The sequence below is a fragment of the Trichechus manatus genome, unplaced genomic scaffold (assembly GCF_000243295.1).
Source record: "Trichechus manatus latirostris isolate Lorelei unplaced genomic scaffold, TriManLat1.0 scaffold00163, whole genome shotgun sequence".
Classification (NCBI taxonomy): Eukaryota; Metazoa; Chordata; class Mammalia; order Sirenia; family Trichechidae; genus Trichechus; species Trichechus manatus.
In genome coordinates, this window is record NW_004444099.1 from 1408889 (window position 1) to 1421503 (window position 12615).

The 12615-nt window shown below is 42.4% G+C and overlaps 1 protein-coding gene across 2 annotated transcripts in view; it reads right to left on the reverse strand.

Annotated features, from left to right (window-relative positions):
- Positions 1–385: 385 nt before the first annotated feature.
- HKDC1 (hexokinase domain containing 1) overlaps positions 386–12615 on the reverse strand; it is a 49095-nt gene continuing 36865 nt past the window's right edge. The window contains exons 16-18 of one of the 2 annotated variants that reach the window (XM_004386382.1): positions 11619–11774; positions 4646–4879; positions 386–1317 (exon numbers count right to left, since the gene is read on the reverse strand). In XM_004386382.1, the coding sequence (XP_004386439.1) occupies positions 1170–1317; positions 4646–4879; positions 11619–11774 (538 nt within the window). In that variant the 3' untranslated portion in view covers positions 386–1169. The remainder of the gene's footprint in view (positions 1318–4645; positions 4880–11618; positions 11775–12615) is intronic. The other variant, XM_023740730.1, reaches the window with a different exon arrangement.

The following is a 12615-nucleotide window of genomic DNA, read 5'->3' on the forward strand; positions in this document are numbered from 1 at the left end:
CACTGGAGAAATGATCAGAAACAGGCCAGTTCTAGATAGTTCTAGAGGGTTGAATGGACACCGATGGGATGTGTGGGAGGGATCAAGTTACTAGGAGGTGGGGGTCAGCTTGGAGGTCAAAAGAACTTCCTGTCAACTCCAGCAGTTCAGAAGCAAGAGCTGTAAGATCAAGTGGTAAGCTCTCAGTCACTGGAATTATTGATTCAAGGGAAAATAGGATAATCTGTTAAAGCTGTTATAGAAGAAATCGCTTGTATTTCCCCCTGTTGGTGAGAAGTTTGGACTAGATAGATGGTCTCAGCTCCTTCTGACTCTGTCCCTGATTCCACCAGCAGAGCATGATGTTACCAAGTGAGCCTCTCAGATGAAATATCAACACCTCACACAAAGTTTGTTGGGAAATCATCATTTTTATTCACTTACTGGATTTCATATATCTAACAGTCCTTAAGACAACTATCGAGAGCAGCAACACAAACCACATGCAAAATGAGACACAGATGCTCTGAATGGCACCCCTCCTATCACACAAGCTTATTGAAGAAAGAAATCCTAAAGGGTTGACATAACTCACTTCAGTATGAGAAGGTTCCTACAAGGGCTCCCCAGTAATCAATCCCTCTGCATCCCAGGGCTGAACACTCCAAAGTCTTTGTTCTCCTTTCTTGTTTGAAGTCAACATGACAAGTCAAGGACAAGTTAGATTGGATCCCTAGTTTATTACATGAGTCCCCTTCACCCTCAATTGTTCATCCACAAGCAGTGGGCCCAATCTACTACAACTGATGGCTTGAGCATCTCAGCGGGGAATCAGCCAGCCAGGCCACATGGGCCAATTCTGGGTATGTTTCCAAGTCCATCAAAGTCACAGAGAACTGATAGCTCAAGCCTCAAGGGAAAAATCTGCTGAAAAGGGATCTCTTGGGCCAGACCCTCTGACTGAGAGTTGACCCATATTTGGCTTCAATACGCCAAATAGAGACATCATTTCATACCACTGCAGAACCAGTAACAGGAGGCTAAGAGTACCCGAGGGCCTGGGGCTCTCCCTGAGCCATCTAGAAGATGAAGTCTGCCAGGAGGTTTCCTGCTGGTTCCTGACCAACTCATCTGCCAGAGGAAAGGCTGGTCAGTGTCCAAGTCATGTCACGCCCAAGCCGGGGGTGTCCCTAGTTCTCTTTCTGGGGCTGCTGTAACCGCTTGGCCACAGCGGTGATCAGAGCTGCTCCCTTCCCACTGCCATCTTCCGACAGCATGAACGTCACGTCGCACTGAGGTGCGAGCTCTTTCACGGTTTCCTGCAGTATCCGAGAAAAGCTATGAAGAAGAGAAAGGGAAACATCATCGGCACTTACATACGGGATCAACATATTTATAAATAATTCTAATCTAGTTTGTTCCTTCAAGATTGTTCCTCAGGCTCTAAACAGCTTCTTAAACAACTGTTATCCCTTTTATTGGGCAACTACTAATGCCAGAAACTGTTCTAGGTGTTAATTTACATACAGAACGAGTGTAACAAATACATTTGAAATGTATAATGATTTCCACCACATAAAGAAATGGATGCCCAAAAGTTGAGAAACTTGTCCAAGTTTGCACAACTAGTAAGTTTATTAGGATTTGAACCGGGCCTGTCTTTTTCTAAAGCCCCTCCCCTACTGTTTTTTTGTTTTTTTTCCAAATTTCCCCCAACTTGTTATTTTGAAAATCTTCAAATTTACAGGATAGTATAATGAACATCTCTACACCCTTTGCCTAGGCTCAGCAACTGTGAAAATACTGTTCTATTTGCTTTATCCATCCATCCCTCCCTCCATTCATTTTCTCCAAAAGCAGAGTTTTAATCGCAACGATCCTCTTCCTCTCTCAGCTACCTTTTAAGATATTAAATCCACTTGAATGGGCATCTTGGGAGTCAGAGTTACCAAATTAGCCTATGGGGCCAGAGAGTGTTTGCCAGAGGCATGGGTGTCTAGGCTCAGTTCCTGCGTGGCCTCTGTTTCTGGGATCCTGGGTTACCATGAATGGTACAGATGGGCATCATCTCTGAAGGCCAGCATGCCAGAACAGGTTCTGAATCTGACTCTGACACCCAACCAGTGGGGGATCTCTGGCCAACCTCTGCAGCTCCCTGGGGCTCTGCCGGTTAACTGGGAGAAGTTTTGAAGTCTTAGCGGAGGCACCATAAGAGTGGTTAACCCTGACTTGCCTGAAAGAAAGCAGAAAATGGCTTGGTACACAGCGAAGCCTTTTTCTTTCTTTCTTTTTTTAGTTTATTTTCTTAAATGTACAGTTTAGTAGTTTTTAGCATATTTACAAAATTGTGCAACCATACCCACTATCTCATCCCAGAACATTTTCATCATCCCAAAAACAAACTCCTTATCCATAAGTATTCAGCACTTACTCCTCAGTCCTACCACCCCCCAACCCCCAGCAACCACTAATCTTACTTTCTGTCTCTATGAATTTGCCTCTTCTGGACATTTCATGTAAATAGAATCATATAATATATGGCCTTTCGTGACTGGCTTCCTTCACTCAGCGTGTTTCAAGGTTCAAACATGTTGTAGCATGTATCAGCACTTCATAACTTTTCATGGCTGAATAATATTCTGTTGTATAGATGTACCACAGTTTGTTTACCCTTTCATCTGTTGATGGACATTTGGATTGTTTCCACCTTTTGGCTATTGTGAGTAATGCTGCTACGAACATATGTTTTCAATTCTCTTGAGTATACCTAGGAATGGAACCGCTAGGTCATATGGTAACTATGTTTATCTTTTTAAGGAACTGCCCAACTGTTTCTTGCAGTGACTGCACCATTTTACTTTCCCACCAGCAATTCATGAGGGTTTCCAATTTCTCACATTCTCAACACTTGCTATTGTCTTTTTTATTATAGCTGTCCTAGTGCGTGTGAAGTGGTATCTCATTGTGGTTTCGACTTGCATCTCCTTAGTGAGTAATGATGCTGAGCTCTTTTCATGTTCTTATTGTTCATTTATATATCTTCTTTGGAGAAATATCAGTTCAAATCCTTTGCCCATTTTTTAACTGGGTTACTTGTCTTTTTTATTGTTGAGCTGTAAGAGTTTTTTCTATATTCTGGATATAAGTCCCTTATCAAATACAGGATTTGAAAACATTTTCACTCATTCTGTGGGATGTCTTTTCACTTTCTTGATAGCGTCCTTTGAAGCACAAAAATTTTAAATTTTGATGACGTCCAATGTATCTACTGTCTATTTTTTCTTTGGTTGCTAGTGCTTTTGGTGTCATATCTGAGAATCTATTGCCAAAGTCACAGTTACAAAGATTTACTCCTATTTCTTCTAAGAGTTTTCTAGTTTTAGTTCTTATATTTAGGTTTCTAACCTGGATGTCTTTTATTTCCTTTTCTTGCCTAATTGACCTGGCTAGATTTTCCCCTTGGGGTCATGTATTTTTGGTTTGGTTCCTGCAAGCCTCTCCCTTGAACCAAGACTTGACTGAGGGACAAAAACCACATGATCATCTGGAGGTAGTACAATGTTGAATAGAGATGGCCAAGTGAGCACTCTTCTCTTTTTCCTGATTTTAAGAGAAAAACTTTAGTCTTTCACTGTTTAGTATGATGTTAGCTGTGGGGCCCTTTATCAGGTTGAGGAAATTCTCTTCTTTTCCTAGTTTGTTAATGTTTTCATTACAAAAGTATATCAGATTTTGTCAAATGCTTTTTGTTTTGTACCTATTGAGATGACTTGTGTGGCTTTTTCCCCTCAAAAAGGACCATACCAAAAATATGTGACCCCCAAAGGGAGAAGCACCAAGATACCTGTCAGTTACTTTAGATAATTAGCCAGCAACAGAGGAAGAGCTAACAGTTACAATAATAATATGTCCATGTATGTACTTCAGCACAATTTGAAAATTTTATAAGCTTGTATTACTGTTTTTCTTCACCAAAACAAAATGTAAAACATTAAGCAAAAAGGATAGCACCCATTATTTCGCTTTTGTGATGTGCCACACACTCTGCAGATGCTGTTTTACTTGATCCTCACAATAATCTCTGAGGTAGGTACGATTTTTGGCCTCACTTTACAGATAAGGAACTGAGGCTCAAAGAGGGTGAGAAACTGGCCCTAGGGCTCCCAGCTTCTAAGTGGTGGAGCCTGGATTTAAGCCCGCATTGCCTGACAGGGCTCTTAAGCCTTCTGTCCACTGAATCTGAGCTAAGAAAATTATAACCAGCTCTTATTTAGCAAATGCTCTGTGCTATGCAAAATATTCAGTTGTCATTACAACCCTGTGAGGTCAGATGTGAATAATGATAAAATAATAGCTTGCATTTACTGAGCATTGGGTGAAGCATTTTACATGTATTAATTCATTTACTCTTTATGCAACCCTATGAGGTAGGGATCTCTGAACCTGGGGTTCAGAGAAGCTGGCTAATATTCCAACATCATACCACTAGGAAGTAGAGATGGCAAGACTTAAACCTTGTCCGACAGACTCAACAGCCTGACTTCACCACCACGTGGCACTCCCTCCCCATGCAGGGTGAGGACGCATTATCCCATTTATCAGCTGAGAAGATTGTTCTGAGTCCACACTCGCCCCGCTCCCCGCACACCTCTCCCCGGGCACTCACTGAGGATGCAGCTTGTACAGGGTGCCATCCACGCCCACAGTGATCCTCAGGTGCTCAAGCTCCTGGTCTTCCCTCCTTTTCTCCACGACGGCAGCCAGGCCAGAGCCACAGAGCTGGGCTGCCCGCCGGGACACGGCTCCACACACCTCCTTCACCACAATGCTGTCCTCGCACGTGCTGTCCAGGCCAAGCTGCTGCAGGATCCCCCTGACCTGGAGGAGGGCTAGCCGGTCGCTGTAGGGGGCAGAAGGCAATGTGAAGACCTGCTTCCCAGGCCCCTGGGGCCTGCTTAGCATGTTGCCTGGCCTCCCCATCCCTAGATGCTCTAGCAAAACGGAGGAGAAAACTACCCGGGCAGTGGCTAAGGTGGAACAGATGACTTAGAAGCTGAGACTCAAGAAGGTCCACCACCCCCAGGAAGTCCCATTACCTTTAAAAAATGAAGTGTGAGTACCTCACGTTTATATCTATCGTCTCACTGGGAGCTATTATTAGATTCAGCAAACAATACACCAGGTACCTATTCTTCCAAAGAGGAATCTGAGGTTCAGAGGGCTAGAGACTTGTCCCCAAATAGTAGCAGAGCAGGATTCAAACACAGCCACCTCACACCAAGTCTAGCCCTCTCCTGCCCAAGTTCCTGGCACTCTGACACCATTCTACTGAAGCCTATCTTTCCTTTCATTTAATGGTTTCTGAGTCTCTGCTTTCTTGTCCCAACTAGACTACATGCTGTTTGAGGGTAAGAAAGTATTGTCGGTAGCAGCTAGCATTGGGCTAGGCACATTCAATGAGCAAGTAGATATATAAATATACAATATACAATCACCACCTTAGAGAATAGGAATCTGTTTTGACTAGAAGCATTTGCAGAGAAGCCCCCATCATCCATCATGGGGACAGACTGGCTTCGAGTTTATTGTTGTTGCAAACTGCTGTCAAATTGGTGACACCATGCACAACAGAATGAATCAGCAGCTCCATCCCCATGATCAGTTACAGATCAGACCATTGTGGTCCATAGGATTTTCACTGGCTGATTTTTGGAATTTGACTGCCAGGTCTTTCTTCCTAGTCCGTCTTAGTCTAGAAGCTCCACTGACATCTGTTCAGCATCATAGCAACATGCAAGCCTTCACTGGCAGATGGATGGTGGCTGCGCTTGAGGCGCACTGGCCAGGAATTGAACTTGGGTCTCCTACATGGAAGGAAAGAATTCAACCACTGAACCACCACTGTCCCCTGGCCTAGAGTCTAGACTGAAAAAAAAAAAAATCAAACCCATTGCCATTGAGTGGACTGCAACTCATAGCGACCCTATAGGACAGAGCAGAACTGCCCCAAACAATTTCCAAGGCTATAAATCTTTACGGAAGCAGACTGCCACATCTTTCTCCTGTGCAGCAGCTGGTGGGTTCAAAACACTGACCTTTCAGTTAGCAGCTGAGCACTTAACCACTGCACTACCAGGGCTCCTGAGTCTAGACTAAACCTGTTGCCATTGAGTCAATTCTGACTCATAGTGTGACCCTATAGGACAGGATAGAACTGCTCCATAGGGTTTCCAAGGAGCAGCTGGTGGATTTGAACTGCCGACCTTTTGGTTAGCAGCCTAATGCTTAACCACTGCACCATCAGGGCTCTGAGTCTAGACTAAACCCTGATAATGTCAAAGTGAATGAATGGTACTTAAACAGAACTCTGACTCCCAAGCTAAACAATGTGAAGTTATACCCTTGATAGTCTCTGGTGATATTTAGAAAAGACGAGTGTTACCAGAAGAGAGCAACTGAGAAACAGCCTATATGACCACAGGGGGGATAAAGCAGGTGGACGGTAGCACAACAGACAACAGATGACCTTGCAGAAGACTCCTTAACACCTGGGCAAAGGTACAAGACGTATTAAGTAAAAAACAGATTATAAAATGCTATGTACTGAATGACCTTGTTTTCTTAAAATGTTTGTCCTTGTCGTAAAAGGATATTCGTGAAGAGTGTGCTTTTTAGTTCAAGTAGATGCACAAGACTAAATGGGCAGCTCCTGTCCGGGGGCGAGCTGAGAAGGCAGGAAGGGACAGGAGCCAGCTGAATGGACATGGGAAATCCGGGGTGGAAAGGAGGAGTGTGCTGTCACATTATAGGGAGAGCAACTAGGGTCACATAACAATATGTGTATAAATTTTTGTATGAAAGGCTAACTTGAGCTGTAAACTTTCACCTAAAGCACAATAAAAATAAAAATAATTTAAAGAAAGTTTGTCCTTGCATAGAAAAAAAAAAACCAGAAGGAAATCAATTTAGACATTGGTGAGACTACAGGTGATTTTTATTTTTTTTCTTTTGCTCATCTGTATGTTTTAGACTTTCTGAAAGTAATGAGTAATATTCTTTGTCTGTCTCTCTCTCATGATATTAGCCATCATTGATGCTCATTGCTCAGATCTGTTATTTCACTAGGGATTAAAAATGGTGATAATCTAATTCTATCATTCCTTCTGCATTTACTAGCTGGAAAACTTCTAGAAAGAGAAACTATGTTCTGTGTATAAAAAGTCCTTCGGTAGGTTAATTGATAAACTGTGGTACATCCATATCATGGAGTATTATTCAGTAATAAAAAGAAATGAGCTATCCAGCTAGGAACTTTAAATGCACATTGCTAAGTGAAAGAAGCCAGTCTCAAAAAGCTACATACTGCATAATTCCAACTACAGGACATCCTGGAAAAGGGAAAACTATAGAGACAATGAAAAGATCAGAGGTTAGCAGGGATTCGGAGGAGGGAGGGAGGCATGAATAGGCAGAGCACAGGGCATTTTAAGGCCCGTGAAACTATTCTGCATGATACAGCAATGGTGGATACACATTACCCATGATATACAAAACTCATAGGACTGTACAACACCAAGCATGAACCCTAAAGTAAACTATGGACTTTAGTTAACAATAATGTACCAAGAGTTGTTCATCAGCTGTACCAAATGTACCATACTAATGCAAGATGTTAATAACAGAAGGAAACTGAGTGCAGGCGGAGGAAGGGGCATATGGAAACTCTCTGTACTTTTTGTGCAATTTTTCTGTAAACCTAAACTGCTCTAAAAAATCAAGTGTATTTTTTTTAAGTGTATATCAAAAGAAAACCTGCACTTCCTACCAGGGTCAGGCCCTTCACAGTTTACTAAGTTCTTTCATGTACATTCATTACCTTACTTGATTCTCGAGCAATCCTGGAGGTTAAGCAGCAAAGCAATTGCTTCTCTTCTAGAAGAGGATGGTGGGGTCCGGATTGGTGAAGAGACCTGCCTCAGGTCACATAGCACAAACAGGACATGAATCTCAAACTCAGGGCGCTTCCCCTCAGAATCACAGCCTCACCTATTTGATGACATGCTCTGAGATGGGGCAAGGTCACTGTAGACCTACCATCTTCCAACTGGCACTAGATGGATGTGATTTTCTTTTCATTCTATAGGATTTTTTTTTAACTGTAGAAATCAAAGCATTCCAAATGGACACTTCTTGTGCATTGGAAGCAAGTATTTCTGGAGACAGACGGGTGCTGCCTCCTCACACTCGTCCAGGAACAACTTTCTTTGTATTCAGTCCAAAAGAAAAAGCAAGGAGAAGATAAGCCAATCTGCTTATCTGCAGCAGATGAGGGAGAAACTGTTTCCCAAGCAAAAGACGATCCAAAAGGTGATGACTTTTAACCCTTTCTTTGGGAGCTGACTGATTGAAGAGCAGACAGAAAAAGGATGAGGACTACCTGCTAATCAACATTTCAAAAACACCAAGTCACTGCTGCTGTTATTGATTCTACCACGATCTCCTCAGACAGTGAGATAGCCCTTTAGAGTCCCTTCACTAAGTACACTGCTTTAGCTTATGAATTGATTTTGTTGTCCTTCCCCAAAGTGATTTTTGGCTTGCTGGCATCTGGCCATAAAGATTCAGAGAATTAAATGAATGAACATAAAATTAGAGAAAATCCAGACAAAGCCTCTGATAATATCCAGTACTAGTAGGAACAGCGGTGAAACGGGCACGCTGGTCCATAACTGGTGATGGTCAACACTGGAACTACCTTTTTGTAAACTAGTGTGTTCATAAGGGAACCTATGCCTTTTGACCAAATGCTTCTACTCCTAAGGAAATAATTCACAAGATGCAAATGACTATGTGTACACAAATGTTAATTATGGTGCTCTTCAGAATAGCAGAAATGCATAAATTATAAGCTAAGCATCTCACACTAAAGGAAAAATTGTGTAAATTATAGCACAGCAACATAATAACATTACTCAGCCATTTAAAATGATAATTAAACTAAAGAGTTGACATGGGGAAGTTTCTCTTTCAAGAAGTATTCCAGGTAATAAATGCAGAAGGAATGATAGAATTAGATTATCACCATTTTGCAATCCTTAGTGAAATAATAGATCGGGGCAATGAGCAAATAATGACGGCTAATGTCATAGGAGAGAAAGAGGCAGGCAGACAGACACAACTCAATGTCACCTATAAAGTACTCTTGCCCCCAAATCTAGTCAAGTATGCGGATCTCACACGAGTTTACAGAAAATGCAAGGGACAAACAATGCAATTAGCAAAATACAGAATGTAGAAAATTTGTAGAATAAATAATAGTTTCTTCAACAAATAAATCCAAAGGAGAACAAGAGAGGGAGGGGAAACCTAGAGATCTAAAAAAAAACATATCACAATATTGTACAACCATTCTGGAAAACAAGATGGCGCTTCTTTAGAACTAGAAATACCATATGATCCAGCAACCTCACTCCTAGGAATACATCCTAGAGCAATAAGAGCCGTCACATGAATAGACATATGCACACCCATGTTTACTGCAGCATTGTTCACAATAGCAAAAAGATGGAAACATCCTAGGTGCCCATCAGCAGATGAATAGATAAACTATGGTACATACACACAATGGAGTACTACGCAACGATAAAGAACAATGATGAATCTGTGAAACATCTCACAACACGGATGAATCTGGAGGGCATTATGCTGAGTGAAATAAGTCAATCACAAAATGACAACTATTATATCAGTCTACTACCATAAAAACTCATGAAGAGGTTTACACACAAAAAGCAACAATCTTTAATGGTTACGAGGGACTGAATGGGTAGGGAGGGAAAAAAATCACTAAATAGACAACAGATAAGTGGTAACTTTGGTAAAGGGTAAGACAGTACACAATACTGGGGAAGCCAGCACAGCTTGTCCAAGGCAGTCATGGAAGCTCCACAGACACATCCAAACTCCCTGAGAGACTGAATTGCTGGGCTGAGAGCTGTGGGGACCATGGTCTCGGGGAACATCTAGTTCAACTGGCATAACATAGTTTATAAAGAAAATGTTCTACATTCTACTTTGGTGAGTAGTGTCTGGGGTCTTAAAAGCTTGTGAGCAGCCAGCTAAGATACTCCGCTGGTCTCACCCTGTCGGGAGCAAGGGATAATGAAGAAAACCAAAGACACAAGGGAAAGATAAGTCCAAAGGACTGATGGACCACAACTACCACAGCCTCCGCCAGACTGAGTCCAGCACAACTAGATGGTGCCCGGCTACCACCACTGACTGCTCTGACAGGGATCACAATAGAGGGACCTGGACAGAGCTAGAGAAAAATGTAGAACAAAATTCTAACTCACAAAAAAAGACCAGACTTACTGGCCTGACAGAGAATGGAGAAACCCAGCGAGTATGGCCCACAGACACTCTCTTAGCTCAGTAATGAAGTCACTCCTGAGGTTCACCCTTCAGCCAAAGATTAGACAGGCCCATAAAACAAAAGGAGACTAAAGGGGCAAACCAGCTCAGGGGCAAGGAATAGAATGCAGGAAGGGATAGGAAAGCTGCTAATATGGAACCTAAGGTCGAGAAGGGAGAGTGTTGACATGTCATGGGGTTGGTAACCAATGTCACAAAACAATATGTGTACTAATTGTTTAATGAGAAACTAGTTCTGTAAATTTTCATCTAAATTACAATAATTAAAGAAAAAAAATCACCCAAATGCAATGTATGGATCTTGTTCAGATACTGATACAAGCAAATGAATTGTAAAAAAATATATATATATTTTTAGGCAGCTAGGGAAATAGGATCACTGTCAGGTTATTTGATGAGGTTAAGGTTTATCATTAACTATTCTAGGTGTAATCCCAGTATTGTGGTTATATTTTTTTAAAGAATCCTTATATTTCAGAAATACATTTTGAAATATTTATGGATGAACTGATATAAAATGTGGGATCTGTTTCAAATTAATCCAGCTTGGGGGTCAGGGAATCGGGAGTTACAATAGATGAACTGAATTTAGCCAGGAGTTGACAATTGTTGAAGCTGATGGTGGCTACACTGGGGGTTTACTGGGTTCATTTGACTATTTTCTCTACTTTTGCCTATGCTTAAAATTTTTTAATAATAAAAATCAGAATTATAAATGAATGTTTCCATGAACAAACACAGTAAACCAATAGGCAGAACGATACATGTGATATGATTGCAACTAGGAAAAAATCTTTGTACCCATTCATGGACTGAAAGGGAACATAATGTACAAAAATCAAAATAGTTGTATTTGGCAGTGGGCATATGGGTGATTTTTTTTTCCCCAAATTTTTCTTTCATACTGCAGACACATCATCTTTTTAGGAACAAAAGAGATGAATAGCCTTAAGCTAACTCCTGTGTCACGCTCGGTGCAGACTTCGTCACTCCTGCTGAACACTCTGAGGCCCCAGGCAGGATGCAGCCCCTCAGCCGTGTGGGGCCCTCTGGAGAAAGGGAACATCTCAGGAGGCAGTCCTCTGGCCAGCCAGGGCCTTTCTGTTTTTATTTTTAAATGGCAAATCTGCCCGACCCCCACTCAAGGGCAGCCCATCCCAACCAGTGCCTCTCCCACGGGACGGGTGAACTTGATCCAACATCACCTTTCGATCTGGGACAGGAACTTGGTTTCGAAGATGCCCCTAGTCTGGAGACGCTCTGAAATCTGCCCACGGAAGAGGAGACCCTGCTTGGTCAGGTCGATCAGGATCTGCCGCACTATCTCCCCCAGGTACATCCCACTTGTCATTTTCTCGTACCTGTTTGGGGGAGGAAGAAGGTTGGGGAGGGCAGGAAAATCAGAGCTGGTGAGCAGTCGCAGAAAGGACCAGCAGAGTGCTGGAAGGCAGCTGCCTGGTTCAGGTGGGCCTAACAAGGCTCCCTCAAGCAGCAAACCTGGAGAATGTGATGCAGAAGACAGCATGACATGGCGGGGAAATCCAGGCTCTGGAGCCATATTGACCAGGTCTCAGCCTGGAGCCAGGTCCCAGCTCTGCCACAGACTAACTGCATGACTTGGAGGTTGAGCTGTAAACTATTATCTATAAAATAGGGAGCAAGACACCGGCCCCACAAGACTGTTAAGATGAAAGCATCTGGCACAAGTAGACACTCAGCAAAAGACAGTTCCTCTCCTGGCCCAGCCCCAATTCTCCTTGGTTTTGTATTACATACCTGTCCTACTAGAGAGGCTCCTTGGTTTTGTATTTGAAGAAATCTGTTCTATTGGAGATTGTGCTCTATGAGATAATATTTTTAAACTCTCTGTATGCACCAGGGGTGCTAAATAAAAAAAGTGAGTTTCCGTCCTCCTTTCTACTAGGCTATGAGATCCATGAGAGCAAGGAGCAGGGGGCAGAGGGGGCTTTATAACTGATAGCACTTTGCACAGGCATGTGTGACAATGATGCCATCGTTACTAATAACAATGATCATAAGTGTGCAGGGCTAGAATGAGCTGTCCTGAGTCAAATGAAAATCTAAATGTGTTTAAGACTTATGTACTGGACTTTTAAATGCTCAGAACCTCATCAGTCTAAGGAACCAACATTGAAACAGACAAATAATGGTGACTGTAAGGCAAACCAAATGTGCAGCCCC